Below are 24,319 nucleotides of genomic sequence, written 5' to 3'. Positions count from 1 at the left end.
TTAATAGCAAGCGTGCAATGAAAGATGAAAGATCAAGTTTACTCTAATATTTATCTGGGAGTTCCACTTTATATATATATATAAATTGGGGGAAATATTATTCTTTTTATTATAATATAGAATTTTTTTATTTCATTTCGTTATTTTTATTTATTTATTTTTATTATATTATAGAAACAACTGCAACCGTACAAAATTTAAATGGGTAAATTTGTATAAGTGACATGTACATGTTTGGTATTCCCCTCTTTATTTTCAGTGATTTAATATAATTTTAGAAATTAATAAACTGTTAGCCCACACACCTTATTATCTCTTATACCTTTAAATTCTAGGCTTTAGTATTTTTTTGTCATATTTTTATTATTATTATTTTTTTTATTTATTACCTTATTACCTGTGCTTGTGGATACAGCTGGAAGTTCATCCAATTGGGATGAATAAAATATCTATCTATCTATCTATCTATCTATCTATCTATCTATCTATCTATCTATCTACTTTCAGATCTCTCTCTCTCTCACTGTCTATCTTTCTATCTATTTCATATTAATGCGTTTCAGATCTCTCTCTCTCTCTCTCTATCCATACATCTCTCACTCTGTCTATCTTTCTATCTACTTTATATTAATGCGTTTCAGATCTCTCTCTCTCTCTCTCTCTCTCTCTCTCTCTCTCTATCCATCCATCCATCTCACTCTGTCTATCTTTCTATCTACTTTATATTAATGCGTTTCAGATCTCTCTCTCTCTCTCTCTCTATCCATCCATCCATCCATCCATCTATCTCACTCTGTCTATCTACTTTATATTAATGCGTTTCAGATCTCTCTCTCTCTCTCTCTCTCTCTATCCATCCATCCATCCATCCATCCATCCATCCATCTCACTCTGTCTATCTTTCTATCTACTTTATATTAATGCGTTTCAGATCTCTCTCTCTCTCTCTATCCATCCATCCATCCATCCATCTCTCACTCTGTCTATCTTTCTATCTACTTTATATTAATGCGTTTCAGATCTCTCTCTCTCTATCCATACATCTATCTCACTCTGTCTATCTTTCTATCTACTTTATATTAATGCGTTTCAGATCTCTCTCTCTCTCTCTCTCTCTCTCTCTCTCTCTCCATCCATCCATCCATCCATCCATCCATCCATCCATCTCACTCTGTCTATCTTTCTATCTACTTTATATTAATGCGTTTCAGATCTCTCTCTCTCTCTCTCTCTTTTTCTCTTTTTCTCTTCTTTATATACACGCTTTCACGTGTCTTTCACGCGCATGTTCGATTGGTTGATTTCACGCGCCTCGAAACAGGTCTCTGATTGGACAGTTAAAAACGGGCTCGGGTCGAAGCGCGTGCAAAAATGTAAATATAATCACTTTTTATTGTGCAAATGATAACATACTGTATTGTTTGAATTCATGATACTGGACATAAATCACGACGCATAAAAAACGTAATTTGCAAATGGCAAAACAACCAGCTCTTTGCGTACACTTCCGGTGTCAGCGGAAGTAGCCGTGCTAAGCTCGCCATTTTATGAGATGCATAAAGAAACAGGCAGGCCATGCTGAAATAGAGCCTTGTTTTATGGTGTCTAGGTGTTTGGAGGTTTAGTAAAAACAGTTGCGTCTTTGTAATTCGATAATGTCTGCAGAAGTCGCTCCAGATCAGGTAAAAACGCGTTTATTGATTGTTTTTTTCCCCAACCACTTTTGTAATTCATTGGTGTTTTGCGGCCTTGTTTGTATTCGAATTTCGGTCACGATGAATCCGTCATGTTCATGGACGATTAGAGCAGAGTTTACGATCAGCTGCTGAACAGAAATGTGTTACTTGTCGGTTGTTTCTGTTTTGTTTTAACTCGGCCGTTTAAGCCTGGTGAGATGAGCAGGTTATAACACGGTGTAGGTCTAAAGGAGGGCGGAGTGGCTCGTGTGATGAGAACCTAGGTTACTAAATCAACTTATTCTTATCTAATTGTTATTAGCTTATCTTACAAGCTAAAGTCCTAACATGACTTTTAAAAAAAGCCCATTAGATGTATTTATATAACAGGTAAACAAGATAATGTCAGAAGGCTATACACCATAAAGTTGCGCTTTGCTTATAAAACGTGATGTTTTCGCGCATGCGCAGTTTAATAGCTGCGCAACTAAATCCCTGCTCCATCTGCAGCGTTGGCGTGCAAAAGTATTCACCCTTTAAACTTTCCTCTGTAAAATGAACGTAAATAAGGGGGTTTTGTGTCACCAATGTTTACAAAACACACCTTTCTATTGGAATTATTTGAAATAAATAAGGGGATCATAAGTATTCGCCCCCTCTCTCGAATGAGCCAACGTAAAGCAGTATTATTCCTCAGATTTCAGCCTTAGGAGCAACAGAATGCTATTGATTTCTTTTACCACTGTAGACAGTTTACTACACAGTTCAGTTTTAATGTGTCTCCTTGTTTATTTCCTGCACGGTTTCCAACACACACACAAAAAAATACATTTGTCCTCTAAGCTTACCGTAACACTGATAAGCAACAAGTGACCATTCATTTTGTACCTCAGTGTGATTTCAGCTTCTATGACTAGTGATAGTATGAGATTTCATAGATAGCTGAGATTTACTCAATTCTGTGAACAGTTAAAAGATATGACACACAAAGTCGGTTCTAACGATTCCTCAGACTAATCCCGTGGTGCCCGTGGTCTGACCTTTCTTCAGCACCCCACTCGGGACTACCTGAAATTAGTTTGGCTGAAAAACAGAAAGAAAATAACTGCAACAACTTAACTACACTTTCATATTTTTATATGTAACTTAAATGTGTTTTAAACTAAAGTGGTTTGAATGTATCGTATAGATATGGTTAGACATTTAGGTTTCTACTGAGTAACTTGAGGGGAAAATTGGTCGGAGTTGGGCCGGGCTTCACAAGTCACTTGTCTTAAGCAAGAGTGATTGTAGAGTGATTTGTGACCCAGATACACAAAACTAGCCTCCTGATGGTCCAGCGGCAGCGCTTTCGTTGCCGTGGCCTGGGTTCGATTCCTGGGCAGGAAGCTAACCCAGCCACTGATGAGTTAACTCTCGGTGCCGGTCCCAAGCCCGGATAAAATGGGAGGGTTACGTCAGGAAGGGAACCCGGCGTAAAAACCTGTGCGGAATCGAAACATGCGGATCAAATGATCCACTGTGGCGACTCCAAACAGGGAGCAGCCAAAAAGAACTACATCAAACACCCTGTGTATTGTGAAGACTGTGTTGGAAAATAGTGTTTTGAAGCACTTTTCAGTTTATCCTGTATACACAGTTGTAGTTTGTTACACAGGTTTGAATCAGGTGCGTATCGGACAGGGAAGGGGTTCTCCAGAACAAGTGATGGGAATTTCTAGCCTGGCAATATTTCACTCCATTGTAAGTTGAGTAATTCCTGTATGAGCTGGTGCGGTGTATGAGCTTAATCTAAAGAGAAAGCTGATCTGTGTAAACTGCCTCAATCTTCAAACACAATGAGGCTGCGAGAACAATGTTTGCTAGTTTCCTATCTCTAAAGTGCTCTTCTGTGTTTGCGATGTACTTTAGCTTGCACAAGGCTTGCATTTCTGTTAATCTGTCCCTTCTGTCGATTTCATTTGTTTCCCCGGCAGGCCGCGGAGTATATTCCAGAAAAGGTGAAGAAGGCCGAGAAGAAGTTGGAAGAAAACCCATATGACCTGGACGCATGGAGCATACTGATTCGAGAAGCACAGGTTTAGTGACACAGGGTTGCATTCCTTTTTACCTGGGGTGACTTTAATCGGGGAGTTGAAATCGGGCTGGTGGGGAGGGTTTGCCTATCCGACCCTGCCTTAAATAAACCGATGATTTACTTTCATGTATGTAAATGCATTTTACTTCTTCTAGAACCAACCTATAGATAAAGCAAGGAAGACGTATGAGAGACTTATCACGCAGTTCCCCAGTTCGGGCAGATTCTGGAAGCTATACATTGAAGCTGAGGTTAAAATCTATTTCCTCTTCCTATTTATGTGTGCTAGAAATGACATTTTATATCCAGATCAACAATGTGACTTTCACACTTTACCTCATATAGCGGTACTGGGTTGGGGTTGGGAGGGGGATTTGGGGCGGAGGGGTTTGTAACCGTTATTTTTCATTCCTTTTCAATTTTCTGAGGTTAAGTTCATATTGTTGCATGTTTTATCTGCAACAGCATTAAACTCTTTTAATAGTATCAGAGTGCTTTAGCCTTTTATTCACTTGTTGTGTCAATTTCTTGCCTCCTGTGTCATTTCTTTGAGGTCATTTGTGGATTATCTGTGTGAACACCGCAAGATAGAGCCGAGCAAATTAACACATTTTGTCCTTTGGCCGATTTTAGCGACGGCCGGTTTGCAGCATAATGTTAATGTCAGGCTAGAGTTACATCTCATCTCAGTTTTCCCCAACATTGCCAAAAAAACACACATTGTACATCTGAGGCATACGACTTTCATGTTTAGGAATAGTAAATTTATTAACACCAAATTCGCACAATTATATTCAGTTATACTCCAATTCAACAAGACATGCTACTCCCTGTAGATTTGATCTGAGGCTATCTGGCTATCGAAACCTGTAGCTACCAGTTTTTGCACTGCGCAAACCGCATGCCTAAGGGTGCTTTCACATACGCACTGTTTAGCCTGTCTGAGTGGAACCCTGGCGTGTTCTCCCACTCGGGGCAGTTCTCGCGGCAGGTGAGAACACCACACCCGCACTCGCACCCGAGATGGTCTGAGCGAAGTGATCTCAGTCTGCTTTCAAGTCCACTCTAGTGAGGAAAGCACTTTAACTCTCAATCAACCAAACTACAGGGTGTGATGCCAACATGCCTTTTTATTTATTTATTTATTTATTTTGCATATATAGAGCTGTAGCGCTGCAAAATTTATTCTTAAACAAGAAATCACAAGTATTTAATTTGGTATTTATTTTATTTAGCACATACTCTTTGTTAGCTGTTCTTTGGGTGTGTCCCTCCCCCCACACGCACTTGGTAAAGGTACCATTTTCCATCACCTTTTATTTGTTTATTTTTTAAAACTAATAAAGCAATTTACAAAAATTTGTCACTTTGACAGCATTATTATTATTTATTATTATTATTATTTTGGCTACATTTATGTGCAGTGAGATTTCTAAAAAGCTTCATTTGCTGAACAAAGGTTTCATGATAAAGGCATAATTATAAAAGTATAATTTAATTGAAAGACTTTGTCTTTTCACGTTCAAATTCGACTTTTTATTTTTTTATAAATATTAAGCGCTTACTTATGACTGAGATGAACTTTGTTTTGAGATGAGTGTGTGATTTATTTATTTTATTTTGCACAATCTTAACTCGTAGCTGTAAGTTTATTTTTTTTTCCCTTCATTTTTCTTTCACAACACAATCTATAACTAAGCACAAAGTATGATCGTAATTGTCTGTTTTTATAGTCCAGTAAATGAAGCAGAGCTGATACTAACATGGGGAAACAGATCCCGAGGAGATTGAATCGCGAGTTCGAATCCCGAAGATGGAGCCGAAGAGCCGAATCGGCCGTGCTCTCTGGGAGCTCCCGGTCAATCCCAGTGACTCTAGCCACTCTTGGAGCTGGTGTATGTGGAAGAGGGCAGATAACGCTTTCCTCAGAGTGTGTTATTCTGCCTTATGACACCGAATGAGCGTTTGTTACCTGGCTCCATGTTTTTGTGAGAAAGAAAGCCCATGTTGGTGTTTACCTTCCTGCTTGGTTGCTGTCATAGGATAGGGGAGAGCTGATTGGGTGGAAATTGGAACGTAAATCAAATTGGCGAGAAAATTGGTGTTGGGGCACGGGGAACTTGCATGGTAAGTATTTCACCACTAACAAACCTGCATGGTTTGTACGTTTGCTCTCAGTTTCTTACAAAATAAAATGGCCCAACAATTTTGATTTTCCTTTCTTTGATTGGCTTATACACTAGACGGCCAAAGGTTTATGGATTCCTGACCATCGTATCCATAGGTGCTTTTTGAACACCCAGTTCCAGGTTTAACCCCGATAACCTTCACTCCTCTGGAAAGGATTTCCACTAGGTTTTGCTGTGTGGATTTGAGCTCATTCAGCCACCAGAGCATTAGTGAATTCTGAGGTCCCAGAGGCGTTCACAGGGGTTAAGGTCAAGGCTCTGTACAAGATGGAACATCTTTGAGCCTCTTTGTTCCAGTAATGGTAATTCCCGTGATGCGTGCGTCACAGAATTATGGGTGTGATGGTCAAGTTTCTACACCCTTTTGCCATATAGTGTATTTTCTCCAGATTTTACACACTCACACTGCTTTTATGGTGTAGATGAGTCTCAGTAGTTTCAACTCCAGATCCAGGAACCTGCTGCCCTGCACAGCTTGAGCTGAGCCAGCAATTGAAATCGATTGAAGGTGTAGTCAGGTGTCCCAGGCTTTAGGTTAGATTGAGTGGCTCGATTTTGGATTACTTCGAATCTGGAGCATTAAATATACGCGAAATTGTCTCGTTAATTAAATTTTTTTTTATATATGCTCAGTTTGATAAAATCATGAGCGAAATATTAAACATTAGTCTTACCTTTAGTCTAGTCAGGTGTTCACTAGCATTAACTAATAAAAGTGAACTAATAACTAATCCATTTCTTTTCTTATTTTTTTAACAAAACACTTCTATCTGCTGCCTAATGAAATAGACCTGTTCATAGCAAGTTATACAAAAGAGATCCATCCTGCTACACATTTAGATTTCATCGTTTTTAATACAAAGGTCCCTTTTTGAGTAACTCCATTAACTCCATAGTTCAGCTTTATATTAAATGTTTAATATGTGCAACAAAAAAAAAACAGCATTTTATACACATAATTCCTGTCTCTGATAATCACCAACAATTGGAAATAATAAATATTAATATTTATCACCTGGGCTGGCTTTACATATATATATTTTTTTTTTACTTTGAAAGAAAGTAAATTTATTATTTTATTTTAAATTAATTAATTTTATTTTTGCATTTTCACTTTATTATAATTATTATTTTTTTTATTTTATTTAATGCTTGCATATAGAAATGTCTGTCTCGTTCCATTATCTCCTGTGTCTGGTGATCATCCGTCATGCAGCCATCAACAACCTTAAAGATTTTTTATTATTATTTTTTTTAATAATTTAAACCTCTTAAATGACTTTTCTCACGTTTTCCTTTTCCTTAATGCACATGTACATTTCATAATCAGTTTACTTTTACTTTTAATACAGTAAAAATCTTCTTTGAGACTTTTTGACACTTTACGGCTAAAGACACGTCCCAGAAAACTGCACAATATCCAAAGGGCTGGTGGGAAACAGGAAGGGATTTTTTTTTTTAAGCGTATATTTTAGGCTTTTCTTTTTTTATTTGTTTTGCTCTCTATTAGTCTTATGCATGTTTGGCATCCAAACAATCCTTATTTGTAATAAAACTGACTGATAAACCAGAAATTTGTTGAATTATTGGGCTGGAAGTGTGTGTCTGTGACAGACTGGCTTTGCATGAGTGTGTTTGTGTGTGTGTGGGGGGAAAAGGAGCTTGGATTTCATCTCAGGTCTCAAAACCAACCTTTCTTTTGTTAATGAAAGTCAAAGCAAGATCTGTGAGCTTCCTGTCTTTACATTGTGACCTTACATAAAAGGCATCTGTTACACTAACACTCTTATTAGGGAGAATGCTGTGGAAGATAAACTGTAGATTGTTCACGAAATCCATATAGAGCTAGTCAAGCTTTTATTAACAGCCACACTGTCTCGCATATATATGATGTTTTATAAAGTAGTGTCTTTAATTACAAACTTTTTTTTTTTTCATTTAATGAGGAAACATTCATCGCTCTAGCTTTCTTATTCCTCTCTGTGGTGCCTCAGTGTATAAACACTTTATGATATTATAGACTATAATAATAAACTTAGCAAGGAAAGATTTTGTTTGTGTAACTTTAAATCGTCGACTGTTCTTTTGCATTGTATTGTTTTCTGTCCTAACGTTTTATGTTTGAAGTGAGCTCCTTGCTAATTCGGGACGTTTTCGCGTGCTAATCATTTTGAGATAGTAGTGTCACGAATACAAGATGCACTCTTGCCCTTTTAGGCCACTACAGAGATTCTGCTGAACCATATTTTCCCCTTTTAGTTTTGGTCAGACCTCCAGTATTAAATGTTTTGTCTCGCCCCTAAGGAAATGTCAGAGTCAAATAAAATGACTTGGGTCATGAGTATTTTAGAATGCTTGTTCACTCTCCTTGCTTTTGTCTCATGGTGTGTATCTAAGGAGTCATGGGTTCTTGACCCACTTTTGTTGGCTGAATGAAAAACGGAAACGGCCTCCCTATTTCTATTGCACGTACCCCGTTTCTTTCACGTAGCAGAAAGCGAGACGACTTCTGTGACCCAGATAAATGATCCGGTGCTCTGTATTTAGCCCCACATGAATTCACATGAGGCCTTTATCATCTTAATACGATAATAGACATGCAAGAGATCCAAACGGTTATTGGAGAGATTTACGCACATCCCAAAGCACCACTCCATTTGTTTGGCAGCAATTACGTTTTTTATTTTAAAGCTTCACATGACCAAAATTCCAAATGTCTGAGTGCGAAACATAATCTGGGGAAAACAATGGCAAAAACAGATGCATCCTTATGCAGGCTCTGTGTTAATGGGGTTTTGTAAGAATTTCACATTGTTGATCTTAAAGAGTGTGTGTGAGTGATAAAGCTCTGACCGTTCTCATACTTTTCCCCTCTCCGAGCGCTTTAATAAGTTTTGAAATCTGTCCACAGATCAAGGCTAAAAACTATGACAAGGTTGAAAAGGTAAGCTTTCGTTCCTCTCTAGCTTTAAAAAATGCTGCAGATTCAAATGCATGAACTGTAAAGGTGTCCTGTCATGCTGTCTAGGCTTAAATGAAGATATTTATAATTGATTACTCATTTGTGGCTCATCATCAGTTCTGTAGTAATGATGGTGCACCAGAGATGAGACAAAAGGTCCACACACCCAGTTACTACTTTTATAGACCAAACCGATCTGATCTGGGAAGCGTGTGGTCAAGGGCAGGGGTAGTGCTGTGGTTAAGATGCTGCACCCTTAAGCAAGGCCATCAGCCCATATCTCCATAGCTGTGTAAAAAAAAAAAATGATATAAATATTTGTGGAGAGTCTTTATCAAATGCTATAAATGTAACTGTCCTTTACAATCATGCACATAAATCTTTGTACTGAAATGTTTTTCTTGTGCAAGGGGTTCACCAGGAGCCTTGGCCTTATACCGGCATAACAGATGCTACGATAATTGACTGAGGATACAAAGTCAATTATTAAAAAAATCCTTAAAGCTGAATTTGTTCTGTTTGCTAATATGACTCCAACGGCTTTGTCATTGAGAGATCAGCAGGATGTCTCCAACCAGCCACACTCACAATTTAACACCTTTTAACAAGAGGCATCTCTTTTACCGTATCCTGCTTTATCTTGCATTTTAAATAAGTGAGGAATTAAACACTTTGGGACAGGAAAGTTGGATGGTGTGATAGCAATTACCACAAAGAAGTCTTATATCGCAGTGATAAAAATCTTTTATTTATTCATGAACAACACGTCATACATTTTTAAAAGAATGTCCATGAGATCAATTACATAATGCCATTCGTCCACTTACTGTCCTCTCAGTTTTTCCGAACTTTGTGTGACTTTTTAAAGACAAAACCTAGTGTTACAGAGAAAACACACCGTCGTGCAAAGATGGAAAAGTTTTACCCAACTGCTAATAAGTACATTCCCTTGATTGCACAGAATAATCACATTTAGAGACACTGCAGCACCTCAGACACTGGAAATGGTGTGATTAAAGTTGGACCATAAATGATAAAACTGTACAAGAGATAGAGGTGAGAAAGGGAGGATACATGTCCCATGTTCTAGAATGTCTAGTATCTTAGGGAGAAAGGAAAGGTTGATTTATGCTATTTTCCAAGAGCCTACACATTGAAAATTCTTACATCTTCACTGTGTATTCTTATTAAATGCTTGTTAAAGGTGACATGATGTCCTTTTCTTTGCTCAGTTGTTTCAGCGCTGTCTCATGAAGGTTCTGCACATCGACCTGTGGAAATGCTACCTGTCATATGTCCGAGAAACAAAAGGAAAGCTGCCCAGCTACAAGTATGTGATTTCTGTACTGTACAGGCGGATACGATGAAGTACAATGTCCGTATACTCAAACCCGGATACGTTCTTTAAAGCAATACTGACGAACTGTAGCACAGGAAAGAGGGAAAACAGCGTATGGACCCTAATCTCTGTCTGTATTATCAGGGAAAAGATGGCACAGGCGTACGATTTCGCTCTGGACAAAATTGGAATGGAGATCATGTCATACCAAGTGAGGATCTCTTCATGTGCAGCTCATGGATTTATTATTATTATTATTATTATTATTAATTATGTGGAGTATTAATGTCGATCATTTTGCTCTCTCGGCAGATTTGGGTGGACTATATCAACTTTCTCAAAGGAGTGTGAGTACACTAAACATCAGGGAAGATTTATTTTTTGACATATGCCATCAGCACAGGTTTTAAATCTCTCGCTGTTTGTATGTAGTGAGGCGGTGGGCTCGTATGCAGAGAACCAGCGCATCACGGCTGTGCGGAGGGTCTACCAGAGAGGCTGCGTCAATCCCATGATCAACATCGAACAGCTATGGAGAGATTACAGCAAATATGAGGAGGTGAGATGAGTACAGTGTATCACACTTGCCTCACACCTCCAGGGTTAGGTTTTCGCTTCCTGCCTCTGTTCTCTGTGTGTGTGTGTGGAGTTCGCAGGTTCTCCCTCTACTTTAGGGGTTTTTCTGGGAACTCCGCTTTCCTCCAGCAGTCCAAAGACATGTGTTGTAGGCTGATTAGCATCTCTAATTTGTCTGTAGTGTGTAAGAACATGTGATTGTGCCCTGCGATGGGTCGTCCAGGGTGTCCAGTGCCTTTTGCAGTCCTGAGTCCCCAAGGATAGGCTCCAGGTTCCCTGTGACTCTGTGTAGGATAAGTGAAACAGAATATCTGAGCTGTGGTCCATTCTGAAGTGTGTGTGTGTGTGTGTAAAAATAGTTTCGTTAATTGATTCCCATGACCTTGGGATATAATGCACTGTTCAACACTAATAGTTTCATTATTGAGCTGTTGATAGATAATAGATTTTCCTCCTGAATAATATCAAGATCGGTCAGTTTCTATATATATATATATATATATATATATCCTAATAAAATTGTACTAGAAATGGAACCGAAGGAGGTTTGTGTGACTTTTTTGCTCATATACAGTATATATATATAACTATGTGGTACACAGTAACCCTCCTTTCCATTTTAAAGGGAATTAATATCCACTTAGCCAAAAAGATGATTGAAGATCGGAGCAGAGACTACATGAACGCTCGGAGGGTCGCCAAGGTAGGTGCTTCAGCTTCAATCACAAGTTTCCTGCTTTGTTTGACAGTTCCTACTGTATAGCATTCACCCAGTAGCTCTTGTGTGACTCTTTACGTTTTAATAAAGTGCCTTCATGACCAATGTGGCTGCTTGAACGTTTTTCTTTTCTTAGGAATATGAAACGGTGATGAAGGGTTTGGACCGAAACGCCCCCTCTGTGCCCCCGCAAAACTCTCCTCAGGAAGCTCAGCAAGTGGAGATGTGGAAGAAGTACATCCAGTGGGAGAAAAGCAACCCTCTACGCACAGAAGACCAAACACTAATCACTAAAAGAGGTGACTATAAACTACAGTCTCAGCTTCTTTCTATACTGCACAATGTCAAGCTCTGACATGCTCATTTTAACCTCAAGAGCTGGGAGTGTCAGGGCAGAAAAAATGCAAAGATGTGCAGTACACGGGCCATGAAGCAGGAGCAGGAAATGCTGATGTAGTTTAACCCAACCTGAATGTCCCTAAGGGAGTCCCAGGCTTTTCGATGAGTTATGAAACATGATTTTGTTATAATGCAAATCTCTGTTTGGTTAAAAAATAGAAGCTAATGTTCCAGGTTATTAAATGCATTAATCAGCTTTTCTTGAATATCTATGATGTGGGATAAATTTTTCTACGCAGCACTTTTTGAATAAAATCTATATCATTTTTTACATTTTTATTTGCTCTTGTGGTTCTATATACGCTCATAGACCATACCATAAGAACTGGCCGATTGAAAGAATCATCTCGTCCGTCTTTTCTGCACAACAGGAGACAGATCAACTGCTCTCTACTGTTTTCATTATCCGTGGTAGTCTCTGCTCCATATTTGCATGAAGTTAAACTTTTCTCAGCTTTGCCACAACAACTAGACACACCCACATCTAGTCACCACAAATCACTGTCACTCATGACTCCGGAAGTTCAATACAAAAATAAAGATTTTCTGTTTGCTTTCTCAGTGTGAGTCACTATACGTGTGAACGGCTCTTTAGCCTGCATCCTTCTCCTGGGCGGGAATTGAAATGTGACCATATTGAGGAGAAAATAAGAGGAAAAAACTTTCTGAAACGGTTTTAGCAAAGCCCTGAACAGATCCTGCAAATTTCTTAAAATAAAGAGAAACCTCACTGAATTTATTGCAGGGAAAATAACATAACCTGAAAAATCCTACTGCTTGTGCCCAGCTTTCTACACTTGTATTGTTCCTTTACAGGCATATCTTCCAAAAAACTTAACATTACCAGTATTAATAAGAAGACTTTTCTCAGCTGTTAGAGATTTTGAGATATTGTTAAACCTAATTTGTTGCAGATCGCTCATCCAAGCAAACTGTGTTATCTGACTAAATAAAGCGTGTCTGTGATTGTTCCTGCAGTCATGTTCGCCTACGAGCAGTGCCTTTTAGTGCTCGGCCATCATCCTGACATCTGGTATGAAGCTGCGCAGTATCTGGAACAGTCCAGCAAGCTTCTGGCAGAAAAAGGGGTTTGTGTTTGTTTTGTTTTTTTCTTTCTTTCTTTCACTGACCGATTATCATTATCATTAGTTCTTAATACATGTTGATGTTAGCGTGTCTAAGTGTATGTGTGCTCACTTGACCAGATCTGTCTACAGCTCTATAAAAGCAATTAGAACAAAGAAAAATGTGTTGTAGGAAGCCAAATTTGTTTACTGTATTATAAGATAAGTAAGGAATTAAATGCTGTTATAGGAAAATATTCAGTGATGGGCAAATGGGATGATTGATTATTTTCCAATAACAGTAAGTGTTTCGTTCCCCTTACACCACCGCAATCATTCATTTTTAATAGTCATTGACTGTTAAGTAGTTGTTTAGTGTTACATTTAAAGACAGCTTAGTTTCTTTTTCCACATACTTTATTCACTGCTTAATAAAAACACTGTCTGTTCATTATGAGGCTTAGATTACATGGAGCATCTGCTATACAAGTCGCTGTAGTTGTGTTGTTGCTATAGAAACAATGATGTATCAGCTGTCACTACGGTCAGTCCTGCTTTTATAGGTAATTAATGAACACATTCTGACCAATTAGATTTGCGAACTCGGCAGCACTTGCAGTAAAATGGTTCAGTAGTTTTACATTTAGACCAAAATGGTTTATTTGTAACGCCGTCGTTGTACATTTCAGGACATGAACAACGCCAAACTGTTCAGCGACGAGGCTGCTAACATTTACGAACGCGCCATTTCAACTCTACTGAAGAAAAACATGCTGCTGTATTTCTCATTCGCCGATTACGAGGAGGTGAGTCCTTCAGCTCTGATCGCACCATTAAACCCCCGTGATTTTCTTAAACTGAATCATCGCCGTCCCTGTGACCTGTGCTCCACAGAGTCGAATGAAATATGAAAAAGTGCACAGCATATACAACCGCCTCCTGGCCATAGAGGACATCGACCCGACCTTGGTGAGTTTCAATTCATTAGCAGTGAATTTAACTGCAGAGAGTTGTTTGACGTCACTGAAATTTGTTGCACTGCTCCTCAGGTTTACATCCAGTACATGAAGTTCGCCAGAAGAGCAGAGGGAATCAAGTCCGGTCGCGCCATCTTTAAGAAAGCCAGAGAGGACGTCAGGACACGGCATCATGTTTATGTCACGGCCGCGCTCATGGAGTACTACTGCAGCAAGGTGATGCCTTCTGGGCTTTTCTTATTAATGAAGATATTCACTGCAGGAACTTGACTGGACCGCAGTCCTGACCTCAACCTGATAGAACACCTTTGGGATGAATTAGAGCGGAGACTGTGAGCCAGGCCTTCTCATCCAAAAGCAGTGCCTGACCTCACAAATACGCTTCTAGAGGAATGGTCAAAAATTCCCATAAACACACTAAACCTAAAGGCAGACATCCCAGTTTTGGACTGGGTCGCAGTCTCCACTCTAATTCATCCCAAAGGTTCTATGGGGTTGAGGTGCAGGCCAGTCAAGTTCCTCCACACCAAACTCACTCATCCATGTCTTTATGGACCTTGCTTTGTGCACTGGTGTACAGTCATGTTGGAACAGGAAGGGATCATCCCTAAACTGTTCCCACAAAGTTGGGAGCATGAAATTGTCCAAAATGTCTTGGTATGCTGAAGCATTAAGAGTTCCTTTCACTGGAACTAAGGAGCCAAGTCCAACCCCTGAAAAACAACACCTGAATTCAATGATTTGGAGGGGTGTCCCAAAACGTTTGGCAATATAGTTTATTTCCTCATGACAGAGGACTTCTCATTTGCATTACTTTTCTAAAAGTGCAGAAATGACTGTTCATAACTGCTCTACTAAGCGATAACAGGAATTAACTTTTGGTGATGTTACACAACTTTAACTTTAGTAGTAGTACTGTGCTGGAACAGGAATGAACACATGATGTTTGGTAAAAATATAAGTCGTGTCACGTCATATCACAGCATCCTTTCCTGTTCGGAGTTTGCATGTTCTCCCTGTATTTTGTGGGGTTTTTTTTCCCCTCAGGTATTCTTGCTTTTCTAATCTCCTCCAGCCCAAATCATGCATGATAGATAGATAGAATCATAGGTGTATGATTATGCCCTTATGATGGTTTGGCACCCTGTTTAATGTGTCCCCTTCCCCATGACCCTGTGTAGGATACGCGGTTCACAAAATGGATGGGAAGGATATCTGCTTACCTGTAACATCCGTGTAGTTTATGCAGTAGTGAACACTAGAGGGCGTAGTTAATTGTAAAAACGAAGTCAGTGCTCAGGATGGAACAAGGCAAGCTGTTTATTTTGGAAGCAAATGTAATAACTTTTAGCTTGGCTATTTGACATGCAGTTATTTATTTCTCATATTCATATACAATAATTAAACATTGTCAACACTGACATTTATTCATTTATTTGTCACTGACATTATTTAAGTTGGAGCAAAACACACACCAGATTCGTAGCTGAGCTGCATACGTTAATAGTAATGATTACTCAAGACGCAGGTAATTAATTTATGTAAAAATTTGAGAATGAGAACAGAATAAAGCAGTGTTACCTCTTTTTATCAGAGGCCAAAATATGGAATTTCCTCCTGTTTTCCTGTGTACATGTTCAGCATTGTATTTCTTTGTCATGTCACACTTCACCATGTTGCCTAATGACTCATATAAAAGTAGACACTCGGGTACTTTTACATACCTTTTTATGTTTTGACCTACCCTCCTAGGGGCAATATATTTGTAGAAAAGAAACAAACGTTATTCCGCACCAATATTTATACCCTCAGTGCTGATATGAAACCCATTTCTGCTCTCTGAGTTGCTCCAAGTGCTTGTTCATAAGTGAGTCCTGACTCATTTTATATCAGACTTGCTGAACAGAACTCCATTGTACTGTTAAAAGGGTTAAGAAAAGCAGAATGTATGGAATTTTATTAAAGTGATAAAGGGGTAACACAATAAAGCATGCAGAAAATAATAAAAGGCTCCTCGTAGCTGTTCGCTGTAACCACCATAGAAGTGTTTTATTCCTCTTATACTGCAGCAATTTGTCTGCAATTACAGTTTTTGTAATTCATTAATAGGCAACATTTGGAGTTACATTTGTTATAGAAACAATTTCATTCCTGTTTTTGCTTATGTAAATTGTTTAATCTCTAAGCCTCTTGAAGTTAATAAGAAATAAAATACAGTTTTCGATGTGGCATAAAAACCGTGAGCTCAAACTCCTCCCTCCTGAAGACTCGCCAGTGGTGGAAAACCTACTGACTGTTACAAATCACAGGGGAGCATGGTGGCTTAGTGGTTAGCACTGCTGCCTCACAGCAAGAAGATTAGGCCCCTGCCTGTTCAAACCCTGTGCAAGGGGCCTGCAGACCCTGTGTGTCTGCATATTCTCCCCGTGCCTGTGTGGGTTTACTCCGGGTACTCCGGTTTCCTCCCACAGCCCAAAAACATGTACATTAGCTTGATTGTTAATTCTAAATTACCCATAGGAGTGAGTGTGAGTGTGTGTGGTTGTGGCCACATGGGATGTGTGGCCCTGTGATGGACTGGTGACCTGTCCAGGGTGTACCCTGTGTGCGCTGGGATAGGCTCCAGCAGATCCCCGTGACCCTAATTAGGAATAAAGTGGGTATAGAAAATGGATGGATTTTACAAATCACCAATTCTATATCTTTATATGACATAAATGCTAAAAATGCCTCCTGTAGAAAGCTTCACCATATCAATGATGTGTTTTTTTTTCTTTCTTAAAATGCTTAATTTTTATCCATTTATTGTTACACTTGTATTATGTAGATCTGCTTGTCTGATTAAATCTGACTCCTGTTTCTTCTTTCTCTTCCTCAGGACAAATCGGTGGCATTTAAGATCTTCGAGCTTGGTCTAAAGAAATACGGAGACATCCCTGAGTATATACTGGCGTACATCGATTACCTCTCTCACCTCAATGGTAAGATCTGCGTATTTTCCATCTATATATATATATATATATATATATATATATATTAAGTGGCATTCTTTAGAAGCATAATTAGATGCTTGTGAGTATCTTGTCCTGGACTTGTGGTGATTTTACTACCACCTCGTAGCTTGTTTACTCGTGGAAGATGAAGAGATTGTGTTTGTGCTGCCATAAATAAACTCACTTGGATATCAAGTGTATTTCTGCTTTGTTAAAGAGATTAGGAAGGCCAGCATGAATTAATTGCTTTTCTATTGAAATAGTCTCTGCTTATGTTCTTTCTATTCTTTGTCTACACAGAGGACAACAACACCAGAGTGCTGTTTGAGAGGGTTCTCACATCTGGAAGTCTTTCTCCGGAAAAATCAGGGTTCGTGAGCTACTCTTTTGTTGTTTTTGACTTGTTGTGAATAACATGGAAGGAGCAAATGCTTACATTAATACAGTTGAATGGTTATTCAAGAGTATTAGACTTAAGGTTAGACCTGTGCTTTTATTTATTTTCACAAGAAACCCACTTCCACATGACCAGCTTAGCATACGAGTGATTCCATGATTGCCTTTTGAGGCCCACTGACTTTACATTTGCCTGTATGCCAGTATCTTAAGCTAAATTAAACCCCATTTAAATCAAGGTAAATGACCTTCATGACAACATGCATTTAAGTTAAAAAAAAAAACATTAATTTAAACATTAAAATTATTAAACACTAAAATAATTTTTTTGCATAATTTTATAAATCCATAATAAACAAAAACATTCATTTAATCAATCAATTAATTAATAAAATAAATAAATAAAATAAAATAAATAAATAAATAAACTAAATAAAAAAATTACCTTTTAGTTGTGTCCCATAATTTTAATTCAGCCTTGTTAATACATTGTTTTATCACAAAATGTGATTTAAAAAAATGGTATTTATTGTTTTATTACTTTAATATATTTGTTCTTTGTTTAAAAGGAAAAATTTAACTCAAATGAATATGGTAATAATTTTTGGAAGAGAAAATGTGCTTGATTTTTATATGCATAAATAATAATAAAAAATATTTATAAAAATTATAAATATAAATTATATATTCAATTATAAAAATAATTGAAAATTATTGCATGCAGCCATTGTCCACAAAAACATAATCTGAAAGCCTAAAAGCATGTTTTCGTAGTTTAGATGTTCATCATTAACAAAATTAAGTTTCATTTTCCAGAAATGAAAGACCTAAATGGCACCTCAGTCATAGAATCCCCAATACCTCATATCTGATACAAGCCACATTGAAGTGCATTTTTTAACATGTGTGTGATTTACAGGGAGATCTGGGCACGCTTTCTGGCATTCGAGAGCAACATCGGAGACCTGGCCAGTATCCTGAAGGTGGAGCGCAGGCGCTTCTTGGCTTTTAAAGAGGAATACGAGGGCAAGGAGACGGCTCTGTTGGTGGACAGGTACAAGTTCATGGATCTGTACCCCTGCTCCACCAGCGAGCTCAAAGCTCTTGGGTACAAGGTGCGATTAGACTTTCTTTCCATTCACCATGTTTGTTACCTGTTAACGATTTCTACTAATATTATATAAAGTTTTAAAGTTTCACCACTCAAGTCAAGTCCAAATTCATTTTAATTCTCATCCAATCCAGATAATCTGTGCACAAACCCATCGTCTCTACACGGTATTACTCTGCCACGATATCCAGTGATTGCCAAACGTCCTTTAACATTGGAGTACAGCAACTCAAAATGTAGCAAGCAAATAAAACAGGACATGGATCCAATCGACATATTAATCTGGAATGATTTGCACAAAATCTCTGATATTAAATGCATGGAAGCCCCGCCCCCGTCCTAAAGTCTCACCCATAAATAACTCACTTTCTGCTCATTCGAGTTCATTAATGTGAAAAAGCATTTGCTTCAAAGGTCAAAAAAGAGCTAACAAAAATTTAAATAGACCTGTGAATAGAGTGAATTGTCAGTGGTGACTGATTTTCTCTTTTTACTCCAGATTTATTTATGTTTACTGCTCAGAATTACTAAAACCTGCAGTTTTCATAAAACAATACAGAGTCTCTATATACAAAATAACACAAAGAACAAGACAGACATGGTGTACAAAATGACATTATCCTTAGACTGACTGAAGTGCAGAACAGCACAATAAATATATGTTTATAACCACGCAGTATATAATATTTTTGAATTGATGATTCTGTTTATTAGGACGTATCCCGAGCCAAATACGCCGCTCTGATCCCAGAGGCTGTTGTTACCCCTTCTGCCCCAACGCTGAAGGATGACGGAGACCGCAAGCCGGAGTATCCCAAACCAGACACCAACCAGATGATCCCGTTCCAGCCTCGACACCTTGCCCGTAAGAATCAGAATGACCGTTTTAAATGTCCTCCTTGCTTTTACACTGATCATTACAAGCATCAAATGGACTGCTCTTGTTTTAAAACACAGCACTGTTGCCTTTATTCTGTGCTCTTTTATAATGGTATTTTGTGTGTGTGTGTGTGTGTGTGTGTGTGTGTGTGTGTGTGTGTGTGGGGCAGCCCCTGGCCTGCACCCTGTTCCAGGAGGAGTGTTCCCTGTTCCCCCTGCTGCTGTGATCCTCATGAAGTTGCTGCCTCCGCCAAACTGTTTCACGGTGAGTACTACCACCCAATCTGACCGTAGCCTTTATCCTCAAGCTTGTGTTGAAACGAGTGCAGATCTGAGCAAACACAATGATTCTGAACAGTTTCATGGCCCACATGCAGATGCCTTCATACATCAAAAAACAAGTGATGGCACGTCATACACACACACACAGCAGAAGCCAATGTCTCTTAATACATCATACATCTAATTCACATACAATAAACACACAGATGTTTGTACAGATGTTGCAAAAAAAAAAAAAGAACAGTCTCCTTTTTTCTTCCAAGATTAAAAACAGAAAGGGAAAAATGAAAGGAAAGGATGGTCTAGTAGATCTGTCTTTTCTTTTTTAATAATCTTCATAACTAGACCTTAATTCATTTAGCTTGAATAGCTTAAAATTGAAGCTTCCACCCAAGTGTCATAACCCAAGTGCCATCACTCTTTGGTGCCTCATGTACTCCAAAAATGCACTTATTAATTAAAGTACCAACGGATTTACTGTGTATTGGGATCATGTTTACGAATAACATGATGACACAAAACCCGTGTGTGTATGTTAACACTGTGCTATTTTACACTCAAATACCTTCCTATAAGCTACACCGATCAGGCATAACATTATGACCACTGAGAGGTGCCGTGAATAACACTGATGAACACTGATCCCACGCACCTGTTAGTGGGTGGGATATATTAGGCAGCGAGTGAACATCTTGTCCTCAAAGTTGACGTGTTAGAAGCAGGAAAAATGGGCAAGAGTAAGGATTTGAGTGAGTTTGATGAAGGGCCAAATTGTGATGGCTAGACCACTGGATCAGATCATCTCCAAAACTGCAGCTCTATTGTTGGGTGTTCCCGGTCTGCAGTGGTCAGTATCTATCAAAAGTGGTCCAAGGAAGGAACAGTGGTGAACCGGTGACCGGGTCATGGGTGGCCAAGGCTTATTGATGCACGTGGGGAGTGAAGGCTGGCCCGTGTGATCAGATCCAACAGACTGTTGCTCAGATTACTGAAGAAGTTAATGCTGGTTCTGATAGAAAGGTGTCAGAATACACAGTGCATGGCAGTTTGTTGCATGGGAGCAAAAGGGAGACCAACACAATATTAGTCATAATGTTATGCCTGATCAGTGTATGCTTGCTATAAAGGCTGGTATTTATTCGATTTTTTTTTACCTCCAAACTGAGCCTTTTTAGGATATTTAAATGTTACTGACCACATCTACACTGATACGCCAAAGAGAAAATTGACAAATAAGGAAACTAGTGGAATTTGTGTATTCTTGATTTGACTGTACACACCTTTAATGAATAGGGACCACTGTGTATATTATAAGCATTAGTAACAGTTAGTTTTAAGTAAAGATAAGAGTTAAGAAGTTCTGGTTTTTCCATGTTTATCATATATTGTACTTTCTGAAACATAGCAGATTGATCTGATCACATGTCCATGTTAAATCTGTTAGACTTGTTATGAGTATCATCTGATTTTCAGTTTCATTGCAACTTCTCTTCCTCTCACAGGGACCATTTGTCCAGGTGGATGAGCTGATGGAGTCGTTCAGAAGATGCAATCTGCCCGAGAGTACGTATACCATACAGTACCTTTCTACTGATTCAGTGTTTTCCATGAAACAAAACCAGGTGTTGGTGGTGTACCTGGGTGCCTTTAGGATGTTTTCTAGAATGTTCACTAATTTAAGTTTCTGGTGTTTGACAGTGTTTGGAGGCTGCTTCTGACAAGTGTATAGCAGAATTTAATTTTTTATCCATGTAGTTTTTTGTGAATGTTTATTTGATGGTTATTGGGAAATGTTGGAAGAATTCTGTTCGTTGATTCTGGTGAATTTTGGTTGTTGCATGACGTCTAGTGATTGTTGGAGGTTTTGGTGCTCAAAAGTGAACTTTTTTTTTTTATTGGTGTTTGCCATTAGATAATAATTATGGTGATTTCTGATGTATGATACACTATATTGCCAAAAGTTTTGGGACGTCTGCCTTTACATACACATGAATGTAATATGGAGTTGACCTGCCCTTTACAGCTATAACAGCTTCAACTCTTCTGGGAAGGCTTTCCACAAGGTTTAGGAGTGTGTTTATGGGAATTTTGGACCATTCCTCTAGAAGCACATTAGTGAAGTCAGGCACTGATGTTGGACGAGAAGGTCTGGCTCACAGTCTCCGCTTTAATTCATCCCAAAGGTGTTCTATCGGGTTGAGGTCAGGACTCTGGGCAGGCCAGTCAAGTTCCTCCACGCCAAACTCACTCCATCAATCCATTCAAACTCAATCCATGTCTTTGTGGACCTTGCACAGTCATGTTGGAACAGGAAGGGGTCATCCCCAAACTGTTCCCACAAAGTTGGGAGCATGAAATTGTCCAAGATGTCTTGGTATGCTGAAGCATTAAGAGTTCCTTTCACTGGAACTAAGGGGCCGAGCCCAACCCCTGAAAAACAACACCTGAATTCAATGGTTTGGAGGGGTGTCCCAAAACTTTTGGCAATATAGTGTGGATACTGGTGTTGATGGAATGTTATTTGGAAATGTTTGGTGTTTATATTTCTAGCTGGTCTTGATTTATATCTGATGTTTGATAATGGATTTTAGCAAAATGTTCACTTATATATCCTAATATGCTGCCTAATATATCCCACCCACTAACAGGTGCCATGATGAGGAGATAGTGTTATTCACTTCACCTCTCACTGCTTAGAATGTTATGCCTGATCACTGTATATTCAATAGTGAGTGTTTGTGTTGCTGAATGTGGGAGTTTGATGATGAATGATTGTGGGTGACGTGCAATTATGGCATTCAGTGGCATTTATTTATTAGGTGTTTGGCAAATTTTAGATGTAGGTGATGTTGAATGTTTTGACACTGATTATTGGTGTTTCTCATTAGTGAGTTTTTGATGGCGTTGGTGGAAAGGTTTGGTTATTGTTGTAGATTGAAGCTAGTTAAAGTGTTCGAAAGGCAATTATTGAGTATTTTGGCTGTAGGTATGTAAATATTATCAATAGAATCAGTCTTTACACTGTTCCTTAAATGGTTTCTTTAAATGAAGATATCCGTTGTACTGTTGCTGTTATTAACCATGTGTATGTGTGTGTAGCTGTAGAAGCTGCAGTGGAGTTAATCACGGGCAGCCGTGGCGATGTTCCCGGAGAAGGAAACGGGCCTGTGGAGAACCATGCGCTAACTAACAAATCACTGAAGAGGCCCAACGCCGACTCGGATGAGGAGGAGGAAAAAGGAGCCATCGCTCCACCGGTCAACGATATCTACCGCGCAAGGCAGCAGAAGCGCATCCGATGAGTCCCAAACAAACACTGATGCTCGTCATGAACTCTTCTAACTGTTCCTCTGTTCCTCCAGTGATGGCTTCTTAGCTTTCCCCCCTCCATGGATGGTTTTTTTACTGTGAGGGTGTGTGAACACAAACACACACGCACACACGTCCTGTGTGTTGAGAAGTGGAACGCGTCACCTAGGGTTTAACCTCTTTTTCTAAAGCGGAGGTTTTTTGACTCATTGTGATTGACTCGACTCTTCAGATCATTTGAGTCTCATCATTTTTTCCCCCCCGTGTTTTTGAAGGTCTTTTTTTGTTCATTTGGGGGTTTTTTTTAAACAGTTTTATTTTAAAAACTGAGTGGCTTATATTGTACAAAGTTTTATTCTGGATGTTGATCGACACATAGTTCAGAGCTTGCCATGTGTAGTCCAGTGAAAACACCACGAACATCATTTTGTAGTCGAATGGAAATTTCACTTCACTTCCAATAAAACCAAGTAAAGAAATTTGTCCGATGTCAACTTTATTTTCGACTTTGATTGATTCAAATCATACTAATCCAAGTGCATTACATTATAAGTACTTTTAGAACAGTTTAACACCCTTTATACCACTTCAGACTGAATTATTTACCATAAATAGACTTTTACATTAAAACATCATTAAGACTGAGATTTTACATTACAGGATGGCCTGAGAGTCACTGTAGGTCTCTTGAGCTTGATCTTAAGTTCTTTGTTGTTGTTCTTTCAGCTGTTCCCTGTTTGGGGTCACCACAGAGGATCATTGGCACAGGTTTTTTACGCCAGATGCCCTTCCTGATGCAACCCTCCCATTTTATCCGTGCTTGGGCTACAAGTTAGCTCCTTGCCCAGGAATTGACCCCAGGCTGCGGCAATGAGAGCACAGGGTCCTCCCACTGGACCACCAGGAGGCCTTTAAGTTTTTTACATTTTAAATACCCTTAAAGTTGGATTGCAATCTGTCTTATTAGGAAATTGCTTGCATAAATTCATTCATCTTCAGTAGCTGCTTTATCCTGGTCAGGTTCATGGTAGTACTGGTGCCTATCCTGGCAACACTGGTTGTTTTTGTGAGGTGAGGTGAATCTGGAGAACTTGGAGGAAACCTGTGGGATAAACATGCGAAACTACACCTAGACAGAATCTGGACATTGAATCTGGAGCTGGAGCTGTGAGGCAGCAATGCTGGTTGGTCTCCTCCATGCCATCGCTTGGATAAATACTTTTGCTAAACAAATATGTGCAAGCGTTTGCAAATGTAATAATAATTATGAGATAATGTAGTTATCTCATAATCTGGTGCAGGAACCAATAAAGCCCTCTGGCCATATACTGTATAGCCTTGTTATCACTTTCCATGCTGCATAAGCCACCAG

The 24,319-nt window shown here is 38.9% G+C and overlaps 1 protein-coding gene across 1 annotated transcript; it reads left to right on the top strand.

The window, feature by feature from the left end:
- The first annotated feature begins 1,522 nt into the window (after nt 1-1,522).
- cstf3 (cleavage stimulation factor, 3' pre-RNA, subunit 3) lies at nt 1,523-23,428 on the top strand. Its single transcript, XM_058388186.1, has 21 exons — nt 1,523-1,682; nt 3,653-3,754; nt 3,909-4,004; nt 8,854-8,886; nt 10,137-10,234; nt 10,388-10,454; nt 10,556-10,590; nt 10,676-10,802; nt 11,445-11,522; nt 11,674-11,836; nt 12,915-13,024; nt 13,690-13,806; nt 13,895-13,969; nt 14,050-14,193; nt 16,856-16,958; nt 17,271-17,340; nt 18,286-18,481; nt 19,192-19,342; nt 19,527-19,621; nt 21,141-21,201; nt 22,738-23,428. Exons 1-21 carry the CDS (start codon nt 1,656-1,658, stop codon nt 22,938-22,940), a joined length of 2,151 nt encoding a protein of 716 aa, XP_058244169.1. The 5' UTR covers nt 1,523-1,655; the 3' UTR covers nt 22,941-23,428.
- Nucleotides 23,429-24,319: the final 891 nt, after the last annotated feature.

Source organism: Hemibagrus wyckioides, linkage group LG04 (genome assembly GCF_019097595.1).
Source record: "Hemibagrus wyckioides isolate EC202008001 linkage group LG04, SWU_Hwy_1.0, whole genome shotgun sequence".
Taxonomy (NCBI): Eukaryota; Metazoa; Chordata; class Actinopteri; order Siluriformes; family Bagridae; genus Hemibagrus; species Hemibagrus wyckioides.
Note: the sequence above shows the minus strand (reverse complement) of the source record. Positions and strands in the feature narration are given on the sequence as shown.

Coding starts and splice junctions, on each gene's coding strand:
- cstf3 (XM_058388186.1), top strand. CDS start 1,656: ATGTCTGCAGAAGTCGCTCCAGATCAG. Junction 10,235..10,387: donor GGAAAGCTGCCCAGCTACAA/GTATGTGATTTC, acceptor CTGTATTATCAG/GGAAAAGATGGCACAGGCGT. Junction 10,803..11,444: donor ATTACAGCAAATATGAGGAG/GTGAGATGAGTA, acceptor TCCATTTTAAAG/GGAATTAATATCCACTTAGC.